The sequence below is a fragment of the Rhinatrema bivittatum genome, chromosome 2, assembly GCF_901001135.1.
Source record: "Rhinatrema bivittatum chromosome 2, aRhiBiv1.1, whole genome shotgun sequence".
Classification (NCBI taxonomy): domain Eukaryota; kingdom Metazoa; phylum Chordata; class Amphibia; order Gymnophiona; family Rhinatrematidae; genus Rhinatrema; species Rhinatrema bivittatum.
Window position 1 is genome coordinate 132,397,848 of NC_042616.1, and position 22,969 is coordinate 132,420,816.

Consider the following 22,969-nt stretch of genomic DNA (forward strand, 5'->3'; position numbering starts at 1 on the left):
AGAATTTTATGTGAGTTTAATATTTATGGTGGGTTGAGTACAGTTCTGGTTACCTGTTTTTTGTTTTGTTTTTTTATTTTATGTTTATTAATTTCATCAATTTATTTATTTATTTTATTTAGGAACTTTTATATACCGGTATTAGTGGGGACATCATACCGGTTCACATTTTAACAAAAGGTTTGAAAATACATATCAGCAGGGAAGGAGAACTGGGAGGGGGGGGGTTAACCAAGGGCAGAATGGAAAATAGCTTAAAAAAAACATAACAAGAATAATAAACAATTTGCAATGTAATTAGCTCCTTAATATAAGGAGAGGGAGGTCACCATGGGGCGATGTAAGGAAAGGTGAAGGGGGGAGGAACTATTCTGAGTAAACTTGGTTGAACAATAGTGTTTTTAGTTTCTTTTTAAATTTTATCTTACATGGTTCAAGGCGCATGTGGGCGGGAAGGGAGTTCCAGAGGGCAGGACCAGCAATGGAAAGGGCGCGGTCACGGGTGGAGGAGAGATGAGCTGTTTTCAGGGAAGGTACGTGTAGGGTACCTTTGCTGGCAGATCTGGTGGTACGAGTGGATTGGGGGGCATTGAATGGAAAGTCAAGCCAGTTGGAATTGTGGGTGTGTATAGACTTGTGTACTATGGTCAGGGTTTTGTAGTGTATACGGGAAAGGATGGGGAGCCAATGGAGCTCTTTGAGGATAGGGGTAATGTGTTCGTGTTTGCGTGTGTTAGTGATAAGTCTTGCGGTAGCATTTTGCAACATTTGGAGAGGTTTTATCGTAGACATGGGGAGCCCTAGGAGGAGTGCGTTGCAGTAATCTAGTTTGGAAGTGATGGTGGCTTGGATTACTGTGCGGAGATCTTGGGTGTATAATAGGGGTCGGAGTTTTTTAAGAACGTGGAGTTTAAAGAAACCTGCTTTGAGAATGGTGTTGATGTAAGGTTTCATGCTTAGTTCGTGATCAAGAAGCACTCCGAGGTCTCTAACTGATGGTTGAGCTGTGAGAAGGTTGAGTTTGGAGTCATTAGACAGGGGGGGGGGGGGGGGGGGTTTGCGAAGAGATGAGTAGGAGTTCAGTTTTGTTAGTGTTAAGGGCAAGGTGAAGGTTAGTAAGGAGGGAGTTGATGGCTGCAAGGCAGTTTTCCCAGTGCTCCAGGGCTTCAGAGATAGAGTTGTGGATGGGAATAATGATCTGAACATCATCAGCGTAGAGGTAGAACTTGAGCTTAAGGTCGGAAAGGAGCTGGCAGAGAGGGGTGAGGTAGACGTTGAAAAGGGTTGAAGAGAGAGATGAGCCTTGCGGGACTCCTTGTTGTAAAGGGTGTGAGGCAGATAGGTTGTTTCCAATTTTAACAAAGAACTTTCTGTTAGAGAGATAGGATTTGAACCAGGCGAGGGCTAGTCCTGAGATGCCAATGCTTTCTAGCCGTGTCAGGAGGTGAAGATGGCTAATGGTATCGAACGCCGCCGAAATATCGAGGAGGGCAAGGAGGTAGGTGTGGCCTTGGCCCAAGCCTCTGAGGAGATGGTCGGACAGGGAGAGCAGTAGAGATTTGGTATTGAAGTGTTTCCTGAAGCCAAATTGGGAAACATGGAGGATTGCATGGTTTTCGAGGTAGTCCATGAGTTGAGAATTAACAACTTTTTCCATCACCTTGGAAATAAAAGCAAGACAATACCTTACTTCAAGCAAGACAATACCTTACTTCAGAAAACAAAATGATTTATCAGAAAAGATAAGATATTTTACAAAGATATTAATTCTATTAATAGTAAGTCATTTTCCAAAAAGAAAATCAATACATAGGGGACGTAATTATGGGAGGAGTGTAGGAATCAAACATACAAAGAAATAGGCTTAAAGTGAAGATGGCTACCTAATATCTTGGATCTAGGTAGATCTGGTTTCCCCAGGAGAAGAAATCAATATACTCCTGGAATTAACAAAGGATTTAAGCTGCTCTGGTAAAAAGAAAACAGAATATTCTGTCCATAAAAAGGCTCAGAAATATTCTTGAAATATCTCTTCATTACTTCACTTAGATCTTGTTCGGAGATGAAGGAAACAAGAAGAGTCAAACAGTTGTAAACTTCTACAGTGGAATTCTCAAGAAATTGAGTTAAGTCAGTAATAGCTTCAGAACATTGGTCTTGAGGTATTCTTTTATTCACATCTGATAGGAAAAGTGACTTATTTATGGAATGGATTTTCTCTTCCTCAAACTGCAATATTTCTAGGAAGTATTTCTTGAGAGTTCGATAGGAATTTTCACCCATTACCTTGGGAAAAGTCAGAAATCGGAGATTTAAATGCCGAGTATAATTCTCTAAATATTCCAAGCTTCTAGAACAGTTACTGAAATCTTTAATCAGTTTAACATTGCAGGATTGAGTCTCAGAAGCAACAGTCTCCTAAGTCCTTATCTGAGACTGTAATTCCCTGTATTTCTCTTCCCACTTCACCTCCAAAGTGTCCACCTTAGTATCAAGGTCCTTGATCTTCACCTGGCAAAGTTGCAAAGAGCAGCCAAACCCAGTGACCAGATCCCATAGGGTGTCAAGAGTTACAACTGCTGGCTTAGGAGGAAGATGAAAAAATCTCACCTAAAGTTCCATGGCTGGCCGTTTCTGGAACACTTTTTGCCGACTCAACAAAAGACCTTCCGTACTCTCCCTCAATCTCAGTCAGAGAGGAAGTGGCAGGATGCACAGCCACCTCGGAGATGTCCAAGACTACCTGCAGAGTCGGAGAGTGCAAGGGTGCCAGCGGCTGAACTCCACTCTGAACCCCCCCCCCCCCAGGTACACGAGTCACATCATCGCCATGCGCCGCGGTCTGAAATGAAGTGTCGGCAGTCACAGGTGCCAGTGGGAGCTGAAGATCTGGGGGACTCAAGGTGACTTCCCCTGGCGATGTCAGTGCTCCCTCACCGGTTATCACATCGGGGTCTAATACCCCCTCAATTGTAGCCAGACCAGAGGCAAAGGTCGTAATCAGTTGCTGCCCAGAAGGAAGAGAAGAATCTGAGGGGTAGATTTGAACCCTTCCTTTAAGTTAGACGGCATCTCAAAAGTAGAAACAAATAAGTGGAAATGAGTGATATTGTACGTCTTTCTCACGCCGCCATCTTGCCCCCTCATGTTTTTAATCAAGTTTTATGCTAGTCTGTCCGCAGTTGCTTTTGAAGAGAATACTGGCAGGCTGGGGTCACTGCAGGGTTATGTATACTATGATGTCAGCTTGCTCTGTCTCCATCTGCTGGCAGGGGACATAAACCCACTGGTCCTGAGTTCATCTGTCTACATTAAGAAAAACAAAATTATCAGGTAAGTTTGTTTGTTTGTTTGTTTGTTTGTTTATTTATTTATTTATTTATTTATTTATTTAGGCATTTTTATATACCAATCATTGTATGTACTTCATGTCGGTTTACATCAAAATTTGGGGATAAGCCTTTAATACTTATCCCTAAAAACATTGAAATTAAATATATGAATAAACCCTATAAAATTATTAAGAACCCTAATAATACTCTATCTGTAAATTACAAAATAATAAAATACATTCAATTGGTAAAAGCATCCTAACTACTAGTAACATCATTTAAAAAGTTAAAATTATAAAAATAAATACTTCTTTATCTAATCTGAGTTATTTTTCAGAGGGGGTCGCTAAAAATGTTATTCTGAATTGTTAAACGCCTTGCTCATACAACCATGTTTTTAGTTGTTTCTTAAATGGTTGTATGTTTGCCTCTAATCATAAATTGAGAAGAAGAGAGTTCCAGAGTTTTGGCCCAGCTAGGGAGAGAGCCCTTTCCCTAACTGCATTTAAATGTGCTGATTTCGGTGATGGAACTGATAATAATGCCTTGCCTAATGATCTTAAGTTACGTGAGGGCGTGTGAATATGAAGAGCTGCATTTAACCATTCTGTGTTATTGCCATAGATCGTTTTGTGTATAAGAGTCAAACTTTTGTACTGAGTGCGAAAATAAATTGGTAACCAATGAAAGCTCATCAGAATAGGGGTGTTGTGATCAAATTTTTTGGAATTTGTCAGTAGCCGTGCGGCAGCATTCTGCAAAAGTTGCAAAGGGCGAATAGAAGATAGCAGAAGGCCCAGAAAAAGGGCATTGCAGAAGTCCAGTTTCGATAGTAAAAGAGCTTGCAGCACTGTTCGAAAATCGTTGCTGTGTAACAAGGGTTTTAGTTTCTTTAAAATTTGCAATTTATAGAAGCCATCTTTGATTATAGCTTTTATAAAAGCCTTTAAATTCAATTCGCTATCTAAAATAGCACCTAGATCCCTAACTTCCTGTTTAATAGTGAAAGGGGGTAAACTTGAACTAATATCAAGTGAAATTTTTTCAGTCACTTTATTACAAATATAAAGAATCTCTGTTTTTGTATCATTGAGCGAAAGTGACATATGTGTAAGTAATTGTTTTATGGAATTGGAGTAAATACTCCAAAGTTTCAGTGTATTTTGCAATGAGTCTTTAATTGGGAGAAGAATCTGAATATCGTCTGCAAATATGTAGTGTACTAGTCCTAAACCGGCTAGCAACCTGCACAAAGGGGCCATGTATTTTAAACATAATCTGTAAAGGTCACACATCACAATGTAATTGTTTTGTCTGTACATCTATTTCCATACATTCCCATCCCTTGGTCAATTAATTAAAGCTAGAAGAAGGGAGATTATTATGGCTTTTGATTTAAGTTTATAAATTTGTCTGATATTGCCAAAATTTTTGTTTGTTATCCACTCTTATTTTTCTTTTTTATTTTTGCAACCTTGAGATTTTTATTTCAACTTAATGATGCCCTTTTTATTTATTTTTCTTCGAGAAAGTAAGTGATTTTATAGACGGAGAATTCCAAGCAGTCCTTATATTTTGTGTTGGAAACTGCTTTCTTGATCCATGTAAATTATTTTCTATGCAATCAATGTATGAAGGCATAAAAACAGTCAGAAATTAAATTAAATGCAATACAAAAATAAAGTGCTGAGCCAGCCTGATAGCTCAGTGGCAGGATCATTTGCTGTCATATAATAGATACAAATTTAGTTCCTGAGCGGGGCTTTGTTTCTCCTGCAGGTTGAAGCAGAAGATGCTATAGAGGTAATGTACATAGTCTCCAGGAGAATCTTGGCTATCATGCAACATTGATAGCAACTAGCCAGTCAGGATACATACATTCTGGTTTCTGAAGGGAACCCAAGTCTGAGGCTCTCGACTGAGGATTGTATCTGCAGTGACTGGGCTAGACAAAAGAAAGATAAAAAATGGAAAAATATCCCCATTAGTTGTGAATAAATACTTTTGATGCCTAATTCTGTTGAGTGCCAGTTTTGATTGAACTGGAAAGCCAAAGTAGTAGGAGGAAACTGCTGGATCCCCTTCCCCCAAATTTTTCAGATTTTAGGAGCTTGCGTAAACTTAACACCATAAATATCTGGTATTCTAATACTTTTGGTACTCTTTATGTATTTTATGTACAGCTCGTGCCTTTTCTTTGGTAGTTCATGGCGAGTTACATTCAGGTACAGTCCCCAGAAGGCTTACAGTCTAAGTTTGTGCCTGAGGCAGATGGGGATGAGTGAGGTGATTTGTCCAAAGTTACAAGGAGGACTAGAATTTGAACCCTGGTTTCTCTGGTATTCAGCCTGATTCTACACTTTACAACATTTTCTCTTGTTGAGTTCTTAGTACTGAACTTTTTTCTGCTGCTGCTGCTGCTGCTTTCCTGTTCTGTATTTCATTTACATTGCAGTAAGCCAGTCACTTGTTCTAGCAGATTAAATACCAGTGTTATTTTGCAAGTGCCCTGACTGCTGGAAAAACTAGATTAGTAAATATAGGATTTGATTTAGAAAACTGTGTTTCCTTTCACTGTGGCAACACCTCTACATTGATGTTAGATGTTAGCAAATATAATTATGGCAATTACAGCAAGGAAAGAGACATTTTTGTGCGGTGCTATGTCTCAAGCAGGCATTTGGAGAGTCCATGAAGTTTGCTTGGGACTGGTCAGATGTATGTAATTTGCTCCTGTTGGTTTTGAGTATTAAATGCTTTACCCAAAAGTAAGCCAAGACAGCTTATTTCAAGCTGTATGAATATTGTAACTTGTCACTAATTGTGTATTTGTTGCCTTATATATGAGTGGCACAATGCTGAGTGTATGAATGACTTGGTTAATATGGTGCCTGTGCATACAGCTACGCCGTACATTTATCCTTCAGACTGGAGTAGGGGATAAGAAGTTGATAGATCTTTGCACTTCTGATCTTTCTTCTTAGCATGGCAGCCTCTCAAGTGTCATGTGGATGCATTGCATTGGAAGGCTAATACTTCTCTTAGGCTTAGAGGAAGGGAATGGAGCAGTACCTCAAGATTCAAGGATTTCAGAGAGCCCACCTTCCCTATGTGGCATCCCCAAGGACTGAACAATGGAGGGAGATGATACGGGACTCGAGCGAGAGTCAAAGGTGGCAACACCTCTACATTGATGTTAGATGCTAGCAAATATAATTATGGCAGCCTTGTCAGCCTTGTCAGACTCGGATGAAAAGTTCTGAGGACAACTTTTATACTTGTTCATGTATAATCGGACTTAGCACTGAAAGAACAAATAAAACAAGTAACTAGCAGTGCATTTATTAAACTAAAGAAACTGCAGGGACTCAAACCATTTGTATCTGCTAATGATTATCGTAAAATAATTTTGTCGCTGATTATCTCTAAAATGGATTGTTGCAGTGCTCTGTATGTAGGTGTACTAGCTTACATGTTACGCTGTTTGCAAGCCGTTCAGAATGCTGCAGTAAGAGTACTAACTGGCATTAAACCAACTGAGCATATCACATCAGGCTTATGAATATTACATTGGTTTCCGATAAGATGGAGAATACAATTTAAAATTGTTACAATGAACCATTGTGTTCTAACAGGTATACTCCAATATGTGTGCGCTTAGCCTTAAAGCTATGTAAACCGAGTCAGACTTTAAGATCAGCTAGTCAGAATCTTTTGGAAGTACCAATAGTAAGTCATGCTTAGCTTGATGAGATAAGAGTAAGAACCTTTTGGGGCAGATTTTCTCAGGTTACGCACGTAGCCGTTGAAGTGCAAAGTGGGTCAGACTAAGGGTCCATCAAGCCCAGCATCCTGTTTCCAACAGTGGCACCTTGCTCGCGCCGAGCCCGAGGGGAGCCCCGATGGCTGTCCCTGTTCCCTCCAAGGCCGCTCTGAAATCGGAGCGGCCTTGGAGGGGAACTTTTTTTCCGCCCCCCCCCCCCCCCCACCTTCCCCTTTATGTAACTGGTGTACAATTGTGGAACACATGGATTTCAGCAAGGCTTTTGATACGGTCCCTCACAGAAGGCTCATAAATAAAATGAGAAACTTGGGAGTGGGTCCTAAAGTGGCAGAATGGATTACAAACTGGCTGACTGACAGATGCCAGTGAGTAGTGGTATGAGTTTGACAGGCTTTGGCAAGCTCTTCATGAGAATCTGGGACAAGTAAAATGAAAAAATGCCATTCCTCTGAGTCATTCCTAGTTGACACACAAAGCACTAGTACCATTGATGCATTATTTGCTAATGTATATAGTCTCTGTGCTAACGATGATGCTTCTTCCCTCAATGCCTTGAACCTTGGAGCGCAGATCGATGCTGCTAAAGCAATTATTCCTCAAATTGCCAGTCTCAGTAAGGATGGGATGTGTGGAGTGAGATATGCTCCACTTACCTCCTCCTATTTCAAGGGCAATCTCCCCATCAAGATTACTTGAGCAAGGTCTTAGTCTTGAGACACTGGATCTCATCTGCTTGTTGGTACCATTAATTTCTAACCGCCCCCTCGGGACAAATATTGTAAAGGTTGGAAGGTTTTCAAGAAGTCTCCATTTTGGTTTCTAAAGAGAATGTTTTACCCCCAATGTCTGGCCAGAGGGCACAGCTGCCTTGAACCAAGTGGCAGAGCTGGTTAAGACTTTCTTTGCTTTCCTGGTGACTAAGGACAAGGAGGGCACTCTTCTGCCTCTCTTCTGCAGGGTATTGTATTTACTTCCTCAAAAAGAAGTCTCTTGTGCTCCTGCCTGAAGGGGTACAAGGGACTTGTGATTAAAATTAAAGTCCTCGCCACTCTTTTCATAGTGGAGTCCAGCCAGTTGGAGGATGTTCACCAGGAGTATTTCCTTCTGAGGCAATCAAGGATGCTTCCTTTGTCACTCATATCATCATTGTGGTCCCTTTATCAGTGTCTCTTCAATCTCTCTGATCAGAAGAAGGATCGATGGGAATCCCCTATGACCCCCCTGCCTGAGCCTCTGGACCATTCATCTCCACCTGAGGACCTTACCTATTCTAGATTTCTGGATAAGTTGGTTAAGGCACCAATAATATTTTGTCTATAAGGACAAGGACCTGCACATATAAGTCCAGCCTTCTCCAGATCCTAGACACTTCAGTGGAGCCAGCAACCATTCTGACCATTCGATACTGAAAAAGAATTACAGACAAGAATGGGAGAGAATCCTACTTCCTGTGCTCCAGTAGCCAGGAAACTAGATCTGAAGTATAGAGTACAGAAAACCCCAGGTTTTGGAGTGCTACAGCTGCCTTACCAATCAGTTGCATGGTGTCAGTGCTCAAACAAATGAAGAACATGACGATATTCTCCAACACTCCACCAGAGAAGGTCTCCACACTGCTGGACATGATAGCATTTAGAAATTAAAATTCTTCCTTGCCCCAATGAAGGGCAATTCTACATATCCACAACCGCTCCTAGATGCAGAAGAATGTATATGCCATCTTATTGTTGCGCCGGAGGTGGACCCTTGGGCCGAGGTGGAGTTGATGCTATCCATAGGAGAGATCCTATGGGTCCCCTCCGTCGGCAGGTGGAGTGGGCTGAAGGACGGAGGCTGGCTGGCGCTTCATCAATACCAGCACTTGTTCCCCGCGGATTGAGCCTTTGGGTATCAGGGCCGGTTGGACATAGGTGGGCCTCCGTATGTCATCGTCGATGGAAGGATTGAGAGGTAAGCCCAGAGGCAGCAACAGTGGAGAGAAGAAGTCTGTACTGGACGAGGCGGAGACCCGGGCGCCAATAGAACCAAAGTCAGACAGGGGGCGCCCGAGCAAGAACAGGCCGAAGCCTGAATAGGCCAAGTCCAGGACGTAGACTGAGGAAGCGTCATAGGGCAAGCTGGAGTCAGGGCCAGCGGCAATCTGGAAGCAGTGGCAAGCAAGGCTGAGGTCTGAACGAGGAGAGAATCAATGCAATGCAGAGGTCTGGGCTTAGAGAGAGTCAACGGCGTGGTCAGGCAGTGCAGAGGTCTGGGCTTGGAGAAAGTCAACGACGTGGTCAACGGCATGGTCAGGCAGTGCAGAGGTCTGGGCTTGGAGAAAGTCAACGACGTGGTCAGGCAAAGCAGAGGTCCGGGCTTGGAGAGAGTCAATGGTGTGGTCAGGCAAGGCAGAGGTCCGGACTTGGAGAGAGCGAACAGCATGGTCAGACAAAGCAGAAGTCGTAATCCTAGAAGGCAATCTGAGAGTAGGTTAGGGATCAGGAATCCAGGAACGAGGAACCAAGGAACAGGAGTCAGCGAGTATCAGGAACCAGGAATGAAGAAGAAACATCAGGAGGCAACGAGTACACGACTAGCGTGGAGACCTGTTGCAAAGGCAATCCTTAGGAGTGGAGCCCTGCCTTAAGTACCGGAGCTCCACTGATGTCATCATCCGGGGCCACGGCTAGATTTCCGCCGCAGGCCCTACTTAAGACACAATGATGCGCGCACGCGCGCCTATGGAGAGGCGTGGCACTGAGTGGCGGCATCTCTCCACAGGCCACGCAGAGAGGCCTGACGCGGAGCACAGAGATCTGTGGCTGAGCCAGACGCACCAGGGGCGGCCTGAGGATGGAGCCGGCAACCCACCGCCACCAGGGATGAGGAACCATGCGCTGGATTCGTCTGAGAGAGGTGAGGGGGCCGGGCCGCGGGTCTGCTGCGGCCGGCACGCGTAACACTTATTCAGTCATTATACAAGACATTCAACATGACAGCCTGCTCACTGTACACCTCCATTGGAGCATGCCAAATGGCTTGGTTAAGGGCCAGCAGTTTGCATGATGATGTCAATGATAAGGTAGCAGATATTCCCTGCTTTAGAAGGTAATCTCAGAAATCAAGGAGCAATATGTGGCAGATTAATCTCTCTCAACCGTTTTGGATCAATAGTTGACTTCAAGTGGCCCTACTTCGTTTTTAAGCATTATTACTTTCAGAAACGCCCCTTTTGGCAATTCCAGTGGTACCATTCTCCTCCTCTGTTTCCACAACAGTAATATCAGCTTCCAGTTTGAGGCCACCAGCATAAAAAGTGTCAACCAAAAGCAGCATAGTGTTATGCTAACATGTGTTTTGTGGATCCTTAGGTGCTGTGGAGATGACCACACCCATGGGGAGGAGCCCCGTGAGGAGCCACAGCACTGGGCCAGACTTGTGCACAAAAAACACATGATAAATCTTTTATTAAACAGCTTGAGTCCTCCACCAGAGGTGGCAGTAGTTAGGCAGTCTGTAGTTGTAGTCTCAGGGACCTCGGCAGAGGGAGTACTTCTCTCCTAGATGACATCAGGAGGTTCCGCAGCAGGTTGTTGCGTTTGTGCCTCTTCTCGCCCCTCGCTCCACCCTCTCTACCTGGGATGCGACTCCCTTCGGCTCTGACGGACAGATGCGGCCACGGCTTCTCTCCGCCTCTTGGTCCCGGTTCGCCCGGGCTGGCCTGACGCTACGGATCCGCCATGTTCCTGATGACGTAAGGGCGTGCGCGCGCTCCAGACTTTGTACCAGCAAGGGCGCGAACCTCGGGGGCGTCCCCCCGTAGTGACGTCATCCATTTGTACTTTAAAAGGTCTTTGTTTGCTAACCTCAAACGAGTTAGCAAGGAACTCCATCAGGACTTGCTTCAGCAGTCCATGATACTTGCAACAACGATCCGAGTCAGCGAGGGGAATCCTTCTCCACTGCTCGGCCTTTTCAAACTTTTCCTATTGCTCTGAAGACTCCCTTCCCTCCAAGACATTATCGCAGGTACAGAGATCAAGAGCTACATTGGCAAGATTGCAGATAGGAACCGGTACTCGCTCCACGAGGGCCCATGTTCCTAGAATCTTTTACAGACTCTTTTCTACTCTAGAAGCCATTTCATGTACAGCAATTGTGAGTTCATATTACAGACTGTTTGTGGGAACCAGTGCTCGCCATCTTGTATCCAGTATACCTTGTCTACTCACTACTTCTAGTCTCTCTCTACAGCTCAGCAACCCAGAGATTATATTCCAGTATTAGTAGGACTTCAGCTTCGCTGAACACAGCGACTCACTACTGCCATCTCTGGTGGTCCAGCTTCCAGTCTAATAAAGAACTATTGTGTTTATCTCATATTCTAGCCTAGCTGGTGGTTCCTTTCAGGATCTCCTCCTGGGGGCGCTGTCATCTGCCATCGGCCCAGGGATTCACCCTTTCCTCCAACTGGTCATTTCCTTTCATTATTGTCACCCTGTGGGAGGCAACCACTACAGACCACTAACTCCGCTCACGGAAGTATTATATAAACAGCTACTCCTCTTACTTGAGACTTGCCAGCAGCTTATATATACAGATTGCTACTCCGTAGCGGAGGCATGATAGATTGCTATCTCAGTAGTGAAGTACAATATACCTATTGTTAGCTCTTCTCCTTAGAAGAGTATCATTTTACAAGATTGCCAACTACTCTTCCTTGGAGAGTTGATCCATAACAGATTGCTACTCCTTAGCAGATTGGTATCAGATTGCTACCTCCTTTCCTTACAGGAGCATTTAACAGCAGTTCACTAACAGATCTACAGATAGCTAACTCCTCCCCTCTGGAGGGGCAGGTCATGTCATATCGCTAGCAGAACAGCTTGCTAACTCCGCCCTCCTGGCGGGGTGAGCGACAGCAGATGGCTAACTCCTCCCCTCTGGAGGAGGAGAGCATAACAGATTGCTAACTCCTTCCCTCTGGAGGAGGAGAGCATAACAGATTGCTAACTCCTCCCCTCTGGAGGAGGAGAGCATAACACAGGTCTCCCAGCAAGGAGATACTATGGATGAGATAGACTGAGAGTTAGAGTACTCACTAGGTGTTAGCTGTTGATGTGCGATTCCACCAGGTCTTGTAGTAGAAGGTACAGGCACCGAGGCAGGGAGAGCAGGCCCTTGAAGAGCGAGTACTTGTTCCCTGAAAGGCACCTGAAATAAAGCAGAGGGCCCCAGAGGAGCGGGTACCTGGTTAGCATATACCCCGAAGGGCAGAGAGAGGTAGCTTCCTGCGGCAGCACGAAAGCGACAGAGTAGCGTAGACAGGAACGGATTTGAGTCCTTGCTAACTCGTAGAGCTAGCAAATTGATGAAGTTAATATACCCGGATGGCATGACGTCAGCATGAGGGAACGCCCTCGAGGTTTGCGCCAAGGGTCGTACAAAGACGTGATTGTGAGTGCACATGCACGCACCCTAGTAGCTATCTGGGAGGAGCAATGGCTGGAGGCTGCACCATAGCCATTCTGGGGTCGCCAGAGAGGTCGGCTGGAAGATGTGGTGGTAGCCATCTTGCCCAGGTAAGCGGGAGGAGCCGAGAATAAGGTGAGGCAAATGGGGCAAAGCCATCGAAGACCGACGGATGCAACACATAGCAGGTCCAGCCAAAACCAGAACTAAGTTTTTGAGCAAGTTCAGAGTCCAGCTCTCGACCCCTCCGGTAGAGGGGAGAATTTGTCTCTACCTGGAGGAGTAGTGCAAAATCACCAAGGATCACTGGATACTCAAAACTGTGGAATCTAGTTAATGTTTGCATTTCTCCCAGCACTTCCCATTGCTCAGTCTTCAATCTGGATCTGCCTCACTCAGCACAGCTCCACATGGAGGTGGAATGTTTTTCAAACAGTGAGCAATATAACATGTTCCATCTGACCAACATGGACAGGTATTCTACTCTCACTGTTTCCTTATCCCCAAGAAACCAGGGGGATTGAGACCGGACCTGGATTTATGAAGTCTGAATAAGAATTTATTACAGGAGCAATTCAAGGTGAACTCCCTCCACACCATTTTGCCCTTCATCCAGGCAGGGGAGTGGATGTGTGCCCTGGATCTGAAAGATGTGTTGCCCTTCCACTGGCACTATCTGTGATTTGCGGTGGAATCCTCTCACTGCTAGTACCGGGTGCTATCCTTTGGTTTTTCAGCAGCACCGAGAGTCTAGTGGTAGGCAGCCTAGCGGTAGTTGCAGCACATCTCTGATGGCAGGGTATTTTTGTTTTCCTTACATGAATGACTGGCTAGTTAGAGCCACTTCCCAGTAAGGAGTGATGACCTCCCTTCAGAAGACATTTCAACTCCTGCAGTCCCTAGGGTTCCTAGTAAATTTCAAAAAATCAATCCTGATCTTATCTCAGAAAATCAAATTTATTGGTGCATGGATAGACTCTACAAGAAAGAGTGTTTCTTCCAGCAGATTGTGCAGATGTTCTCAAGTCCCTAGCTCATCAGTTGGTAAACTCGGATCAGACTACAGCTAGGGAAATGCTAATTGTTCTTGGCCACATGGCGGCAGAGATGGTTGATATTGTTGCATTAACCTGCTTTCACATGCGAGTCCTACATTAGGGCCTCCACTCCCAAAGGGAGTTATCTCAACCCTTGACAACTCTGGTGAATGTCTGGCAGGAAATAAAAAGAGAGCTCTGATGATGATTAGATCTGTATATCTTACAGGAGGAGCCCCCCCCCCCCCCCCCAGTCTACTTCCCCATCAGGTAACATAAGCAATAGACACATTCATCAAGGGATGGGGAACACACATGGGTCCCTTCCAGACACTGGGAACCTGGTTTCCAGTAGAATGACAGGTCCAAATCAACCTATTGGAGTTTCAAGGAATCAGACACCCCTTGAGTGCCTTCTCACATCTTCTCAGAGGAGTGTGAGGCACTTAAAGGCTGGGAGAACTCTAACACAGAGGGGACTATATTTCACTCTGTTTCTTTGATGAAGGTCATCCTTGCTGGCTGAAGACCAGTGAGTCCATTCTCCCCATGAATGTGGCAAACATCTGTGACAGCAGAAGTCCAGTCTAGGAAGGTTCTGTAGAAGAAAGTATATCTTTTATTGTGAGGAGTTTTTCGCCACCCCTCCTCACTGGAGCTTAGCTGGATCTGCTGGTTCCTACCCTCAGACTTTTCCACTCAAGTCTCCTATGCAGCATAACTACAAATAGTCAAGTAAGATCAAGGAGACCTCACTCGGAGCTCTACAGTTATGTGACCAGGATACTGGGCTGGATGTTCGGGAAGATGCTAGACTATTAGGTAGGATTTTTGCTATGATAGAAAGGGATCCCTGACCTAGAAATCCCAGTTAAGCTGTTGGGAGAGCTTTAGTGCACTTTTCAATCGCCATTTGGGAAGCCCAACCAGTTTTCTGAAGGAAAGAACACCTACCCAGATTGAGATACCCTAATTGTAATAGAAATAGCATGTAACTGCACACTCGTTTCAAGATGGGCTTTTATTTGCTTAATCAATCAGTAAATTATTGTTTAACACCCAGGCCCTAGTCCTGCCTGTTTATTCACAGCATCTCCCTCCAGGGGATGTCACAGCTACCACCACACACATAGGATCACTCATCACTGTCTGGGCCATAGATGAGAGTCTCCCCCCGAAAAGAAATCCCTCTCCAGGTATCAGGAGCCAAGTTGGGACGGAGCCAGCTAGCTAGAGTAGCCCTGAAGGTTATAAATTAGATGTGTTCCCTGAGGGAGTTACCATTCCTGAAAAAGGGATTACACATTGTGTTTATTTATTTATTTAGACATTTTAAATATCGTTGTGCCATGTGAAGATCACAACGGTTTACAAAAATAACATTCATAGCTAAAAATCAGCAAATAATGATGGGTTACAGAGGTGGTATTCATAAACAGGCATTAACATCTATCAAATGAAGTGTTCAAATACATATTAACTAAAGATCTAGGACAGAAGACATGAAGTACATAAAATAAAATAAATTTCGATATTAGTCAGTACGTTTTAGTGAGATTCTTACAATCTGTCGTTAAATGTGTTCCTCATGCATCAGTTAGTATCTCTTGCCTTGTTATTGTAGATCTCAACCTTTTGATGTTTTTAAGTTAGGTTGTATGCATTTTTCAATAGCCATGTTTTTAGCTCACATTTAAATATCTTTCTATCTGTTATCAAACGTAACATCTCAGGTAAGGAATTCAAAAATTTTGGGCCTGTTATGGAAAGCATGCAGTCTCTTACATGCGTCAGGAATGTACTTGTTATTATTGGCTAGCAATCTGTATCATGTATTGCTAATGCACTCGCTGGCCTCCAGATTACAGACTCAGTTAAAACTGATCAGGTGAGAGCCATGGCTGCATCAGTGACTCATATATGAGTTGTGCCTATCAAAGAGATTTGAAAAGCTGCAGCTTCATCGTCGGTGCACATCTTCACATCCCTTTAGTCTCTGGACAATCTATCAAGAAGTGACACTAAATTTGAACAAGCAGTTTTGTATAGCTGTTCACCCAATAGTTCACTTTCCACGGTGTGGTCTGAGTTGCTTTTTCAGTAAGTGCTCGACTTAGGACTCCCCATGTGTCATGGCTAATTTTGCCCTGCTTTTTGATGGAGAAAGCAAGTTTGCTTACCGTAAACAGTATTCTCTGTAGATAGTAGGATGAATCAGCCATTCTAAATATCCACTCCGCTTCCTTGGAGAGTTGACTACCTAGTTAAATTTAACTCTAAAGTCGACTGAGGGGCTCCCAAGGCAACGCCTGTATGGGAACTTCCCAAATCCCAGTAGAGTAAAAGTTATTTATTTAAAAGCATTTATTACCCACTCTTCTTACATTCATAGTTTAATACATTAAGAACACACATAAGATAACTAGCTAATAAAAGTAAATGTTTAAGTGATTCGACAATATGTGAAAAACCAAACATAATGGGGTACATTTTATAAAAAAAAGCGCGAGCGCGTACTTTTGTTCACGCACCAGGCCGGCGCGCGCAAGGGGGATGCAGTAGCTTACCTCCGGCATCCGCACCTCGACTATGAGCTAAGAGAGAAGGCTCCATTAGGTGCTATTGGAAACCATCACCTGTGTCATAGCGAATTCTTCTTGCTGTCCTCGGAGATCACTGTTATTGGTAAGCAAACTTGCTATATCCATGGGTCATTGAGGTATCCTTTATAAGTACCATTTCGATGGCTCTTGGACAAATATTCACATCTGATGATGGATATCTTAATATTTTCTCATGCATATATTAGAGTACAGCTTTTTGCTTCAGTTTACTAACAGCATCCATCTAGTTGGTGGAGTAAGACTGTCTTGTTTCATATATAGTTTATTCTTGGCAACTTCAGAATAGCTGGATATCCTATTTCTATCACTATTTTTTAAAAATATTCTTTACTTATGTTTTTAAAAATATAATCATGTTTTTTATTCTTTTTTTCCCTCTACTGATCATACAAATAGTTTGCTTTTAAGGCCAAAGCTGCTTTTTTCATATATTTAATTTTTTATAGAATAACAAGTGGTCAACTTATATGATGGCCATGCTTATTTCTGATAACAGCTTAAGTCAGTTGTGCTGTATTCATTCGCCGGGTATGTTTTAGGGCAGTGACACCAAATTGAATTTTAAAGAGTATAGAAACATAGAAATGTGAAGGCAGAAAAAGACCATATGGCCTATATAGTCTGTCCATCCTCCCAACTAACTTAGCTTTACAATTCCCATCACTCCCTCAGAGACCCTCTGTGTTTACCCATGCTTCCTTGAATTCAGGTACTGTTGTTGTCTTCATCCCCTCCACTGGGAGGCTGTTTCACTCATTCACTATTCTCTCTGTAAAGAAATATTTCATAAGATTACTCCTGAGTCTACCCCCTTTCAACCTCCTCCTATGATCCCCTTGTTCTAGAACCTCCTTTTCATTGAAAAAGGCTAGCCTCTTTTGCATGGAAACCTTTGAAATGTTTAAATGTCTCTAGCATATCCCTCCTATCTCACCATTCCTCTAAGTTATACATGTTTACATATTTAAGACTAACCCCTTGAGCTTTAGAATAAAGACCTCTGATCATTCTAGTACCCAGACTCTGGACCCACTCCAACCAGTTTAGATCCTTTTGAAGTTGCAGTCTCCAGAGTTATACAGTATAATAAATGAGGTCTTACCAAGGTAAGAAGTAGGCACTAAGATCATAAAAAGAAACAGCATATTTCATGAAATATATTTTAGATAGAAAAATGTAATCTTTGGGGTACATTTTATAAAAAAAGCGCGAGCGCGTACTTTTGTTCGCGCACCAGGCGCAAACAAAAGTACGCTGGATTTTATAAGATACACGCGTAGCCGTGCGTATCTTATAAAATCTGGGGTCGGCGCGCGCAAGGGGGTGCACATTTGTGCACCTTGCATGCACTGAGCCCTGTGCGTGCTGCCGTTCCCTCTGAGGTCACTCCGAAATCGGAGCGGCCTCGGAGGGAACTTTCCTTCCACCTCCCCCCAACTTCCAATCCCTTCCCCTACCTAACCCACCCCCCCAGCCCTATCTATCCCCCTACCTTTATTCCCAAAGTTACGCTCGAGGCAGGCGTAATTCGCGTGGGCCGGCTGCCGGCCCGACAGGTTCCAGTCCGGGGGCTGGTCCGGAGGCTGCAGCCACGCCCCCAGGAATTCCCCCGGGCCGGAACCATGCCCACGGCCATGCCCCCGGAACGCCCCCGGATGACGCACCGCCGCGACATGCCCCCCCCCCCCCCAGGAAAGCCCCGGGACTTATGCGCGTCCTGGGGCTTGCGCGCGGGGGGGGGGGGGGGGTTTGGGGTAGGTTTTCAGGGATTACGCGCGTAACTTTTTGAAAATCTAACCCTCTGAGTTTACTTTGCCTGATAAATTATTGAAGAAGAAAATGTTTGCCAGAAAAATAATTTTGAGAGTTTAGATATTAAGGAACAAATCAGTAAATGTTCTTTTCCTTCTGAGCATGATTTACATGTAAGTTGTGGTATATTAACAGTATTAATATTTTTGTAAGCAGGGAAAGAGACTTGGGGGACTATCAGCAAATGCAGCAGATGCTGCTGTGATAGTTGATACTGTAGCAATCCAGCAAAGATAAATGTTAATTAGATCAGTTTAGGCCTGCCCCTGTTGGAAATTAAATTACATTTATTTAGGATTTGATTCAACCCTTCTGGACTGGCTCATATCTTCTGCAGAGAGGAGAGACAGGTACCTGTCTTCTATCTTCTGTGAGAGCTATGCACCGGGCTGTTAAATTTCACATCTGTTGTCTTTATAAGTGATTTTGAGTGTCAGTGCAGCAATTTGAAGGAATGACATCTAAACCTAAACTTGGTTTTGTAGCTGTGTGTGAGATGCCAGAACAGTTTTCAAAGGCTCATTTGTACTGTCGTTCTGGAAACATTTCAATTTTTTATTTTTTTTTTGCCTTGGATCCGACAGTCTCAATAAGGGACATTTAAATTCAGCTCACAGTGCAGTAGGCTACTTTATGTGGGCTGACTTTTTTCAGTGTGTTTGCATCTCAACAGGCATAGAAGGAGTTTTGAAAAGGAAAATCAGATTTTGGATTCCACAGAACAAACCATTAGAAAATTTCAGGTTCTATATACAATATAATGTGTATTGTGCAGCAATGATATCAGCATTATAAAAATGATTTTCCCTATTATGGTCAACAATCTGAGCAACACAAGCATTTGTTTATGAGCCTATAACCAGCACTTAATCAGCAGTCACTGATTATTGATATATAATAGCTGAAATATGAGGGAATGGCAATAGTAAAATAATATGGCATAAAGCATATGGAAACATTCCATTTTGATTTGTAACATTTTAATGGCATGAAGAAGCTGTTAGCAAAATGTACATTTAAACCATAAGCAAGTGCTATATTGTATAGTAACACAGTAGATGACGGCAGATAAAGACCAAATTGTTTGTGGTATATGAATACCTCTATACCTTATGTGCCTATGTGGGAGTTTCTTGGATTTCTTTTTATTAACTGTTAAAAAATTAATTCTTTTTTGGGAGATTTTATCATTTTATGTTGAGAGTACTTTGTATAGGATTGATAGCCCAATAAATAAATACTCTGTAACTTGAAAGGTTATTCCTCTCGTTACACGTGAAAATGGACTAGTAGGCAACCACGCTTACTACTTAAGCATGTAGCTGTAAAATAATACCTATAGAAGATGAAGATTTTAGAATGTGTTCAATGAGATAAAATAAGACTGTGTTATTAAAATGTTCAAATAAACTGGTTCTCATGATAAGGAAAGGAGCCTGGGGTCAGTTGGAAGAATTTCACATGCTGTACCCAGACACTTTAGAACTCATAAACCAGATGTCATTCAGTGTAAATCATGTCTGACTCATCAAGATTGGTGTTAATATGGTAGATCCAACAACTTAGGCATTTCAGAACAACGATGTGTCCTCTTCCTCCCACCAAGCCAGTTGTTTCTGTTTACTGTGGTTTACAAGCCTGTCATGACAGTAACCAGTGGAGTTTTTATCTGCTCTGTGCAGTAAAGTGCTGCCCGCAGGCTCTGGTAACATCATCAGGCATGCAGAATGCTGTCATTTATGTGTTCTGGCTGCCGCCTCCTCACAATAGGATTATGTTTGCCAGACACTAATAAGATCCTCAGTGGCCCACTGGCACCTTCTCAGAAATCAAACACAATTGTTTTTGCAGGTACCAGGGTACATTTTGTGTTGACTTTTGGTATGCATAAACAGACAGAGAAAGCATGTAGAGATATGGCTTTGGAAATGTTTTCTAACATAGATTTTTAGAAGGGGTGTTTGTAGGTTTGTGGTGGGGATGTGTTTGGGGAGTGTAAGAGGTGTTGACGTATTTGGGGGATAAACCTGGAGTATTTGGGGTTGAGTATGAGAGTATATCTGTGTGCAAGGATAGGTAAGTGTAGGTAGTAGTGATATGTGTTATGGGCATGTGGATTGTATAGGGCTATGTATTATGTGTGTTTCTGGGTGGTTAAGGTTTCTGGAGGGATTGTGCGTGTTTATTGGGATAGTGAAGTATTACTTTGGGGGGGTATGGCTGTGTTTGTGTGTAGGTAGCAGATGTGGTTGTGAGGGAGTGTGTGGGTGGGGGTTTGTATGTGTTTAGGAGGGTGTGGGGTTTAACTGTATATTGGACATGCATGGGAGTTTCTGGTATGGGTTGTGTATTTGTATGGGGTATGTAAGTGGGTGTATGTAGGTGTTGGACTGTGTTTTTGAGGCATGTATGTATGTGCGGTAGAGTTGTGCGTAAAGGAGATATGAGGTGTGGGTTATTTATTGGGTATGGCTGTGTGTGGGTATGTGAGGATATGGTTGAGCAAGTACGTGTGTGTATAATGTCTGTGTATATGAGGGGTCATGGAGGAGACTGAGAAGCTGCACCATTTATATTGCCTGTTTCTTGGGTGGGGGGTGTTGTGGGTGGATATGCTGGGAGCAGGACTGTGCATATGGTGAGCGTGGGTGTTGACATGCTGGTGTTTGTGTAGATAAAGTGTGTTTGGGTGGGCGGGGGTGGAGTATTTTGGAAGCACATTTTTGCGCCATCTTTTATCAGTTGCTTCAGTTATTTAACCTGTGTTTGTCTTGCTGTACTTGTGTTGGTCCAAGGAAAAGTGCTGGAGTGGTGAGGGGAGGCATTTGGGATGAAGTGGTGATCAACATTCTAACAGTTCAAAGAACTTATAATGATTTCCCATTGAAAGGAGTGGGACATATTTTAGAGGCTCAGTTCTCTGAATTTACTAATCTGATGTTTCTAGTTTTCAAACTCATCCCTGTATACCAAATTTGGTGAAGTTCCATCACTTTTTTTGAAGAGTTGTACCTAGAGACAGACTTGATCCTTTCTACATAATTCTTTCCAACATTGTATGTTAGAAAGAATCCTAATAAAAATTATGTAGCTAATATATTAAAAAAACTGATTTTTATGAGACTTGCAAAGAATAGATTTTATGATCATATAAATCATAGTTTTCCCACTTAATACATTCTAATCTTTTGCATAATAAAAGTTGTTTGTTTATTTTATTAAAAACTTCAGTCAGCAAGTGTATATGTGCTGTGTTGCCACAGATCAAGCAAAACCTTTTGTTTAGAGATTTTGTGCCATTTTTACTCAGAAAAAACATTCAATGCCAACTGTCAAAATATGGATGGCAGACTATTATTTAACTTAGTACGGTAAATTTTTTTTTTTTTTTTTAATATCTAACTTGTTGTGGTTTATGTTTTCAGCACTAATCTAAAGTACAGTGGTCATTTGAAGGGTTTACGCTGGTAATGTGGGCGTGAAGGACTGAAAAAAAAAATTGTTGCTAACGTTTAGTTTTTCTGTGGGCTGGTCTGGATGCCATACATTTTTTCCATCTGTTTTCATATACTTAGCACTTCAACAGAAGCTAATGATGAATTACATTAGCATGTGCCTGCCGTCTGTAGGTTTCCATAAGGATGTATCTTTTGTTAGACATTCAGCAGATGTACTATCTTGATGGGGGTCTCATCGACTTGTTTCCGCTGCCGCTCAGTAACGCTATTATTTTGTGTACATGTCTTTCAGATTCATGAAAAACTGCATTACTATGCGAGTCAGAGTCCTGTGCCCATACATCATGGTGCATCAGCCTTGGCAAATGATGTAAGTGTTGCTCACTAAGATACTGGTTCCAAGTCTCCCAGAAAAAGCTCTCTGCAAGCAGAGCGCATCACAGTGCAAACATATGAATGTAAACATAAGCGCAGTGCAAACATATGAATGTAAACATAAGCGCAGTGCAAACATAAGTGGCAAATACTTCCAAAGTTACTGCCATTGCCAGTCTTGTATTTGATTTTTTTTTACTCTTTTCTGTTATAAAAACGTCGCATCGCGATAGCCTCTTGTTCTGATTTGGCAGCTCTGCAATAGAAGCCAAAGGTTGGAACGCTGCAAGGACAGAGAAGCTGTCGGCCAGAAGTATTTTGAAAATGTCGCAGATGAGGAAATTCTCTAACAAGAATTAAAAACAAATGAGAAAAGTGTGCCACTGATAAGACAAGAAAAATGACAGATAATGCTACATAAACGAGAAACATGAAGTATATCAAAATGTAGATTTATCAAATAAAGTGCCGCTATGAAAGAATAATACTGATTTATAGATTAATATTCTTTCCAAATTACCTTCATAACCTAAAAATAAATTATAGAAGTGGTTGACACTGATGGAATAGTTAATTTCCTGCTTCTATAATATTATGAATTAAAAAAAAATTCTGCATTTTTTTGCAATTTAAAAACTCTTCAGTTTAAGATGAATTACTCACTCACCTGTATAAACCCTGACTGATGAGAAGCTTAAAGGGATAAAGGAATGTTTAATAAACTCGGATTTTAATATAATGCAACAGTCTATTTGTTGTAATCGGTGATCTCAAATAGGACTCCGTTCTTTGAAAAACAAAGCAATATATCAGTCTATTCCCTTCTAACTTGCAGACATTAAATTCAGGAGCTTGCTACCATAATACATTTCATAAATCTTTACTGTTCCTGTTTGCTTTATATATTGAACTGTTTGTCCTGAAACTTCATGTCAAACCACATGTGTAACATTGGATCTGATACTCAGACAGTGAATATTTATAGTGTTTTCCATATCACTAAATGAATTTACAATGGCTGATTCTAGTTCTTGGTAGGATTTGGACTAGGGACTAAAAAGATGAGCCACCACATACTACTGGATTTAAATAGCAT

The 22,969-nt window shown here is 42.6% G+C and overlaps 1 protein-coding gene across 5 annotated transcripts in view; it reads left to right on the forward strand.

The window, feature by feature from the left end:
• MPP7 (membrane palmitoylated protein 7) overlaps positions 1-22,969 on the forward strand; it is a 745,631-nt gene that overhangs the window by 319,939 nt on the left and 402,723 nt on the right. For all 5 annotated transcript variants that reach the window (XM_029588635.1, XM_029588634.1, XM_029588638.1 and 2 more), the window contains one exon: positions 21,791-21,868. In XM_029588635.1, coding sequence (XP_029444495.1) covers positions 21,791-21,868 — 78 coding nt within the window. The remainder of the gene's footprint in view (positions 1-21,790; positions 21,869-22,969) is intronic.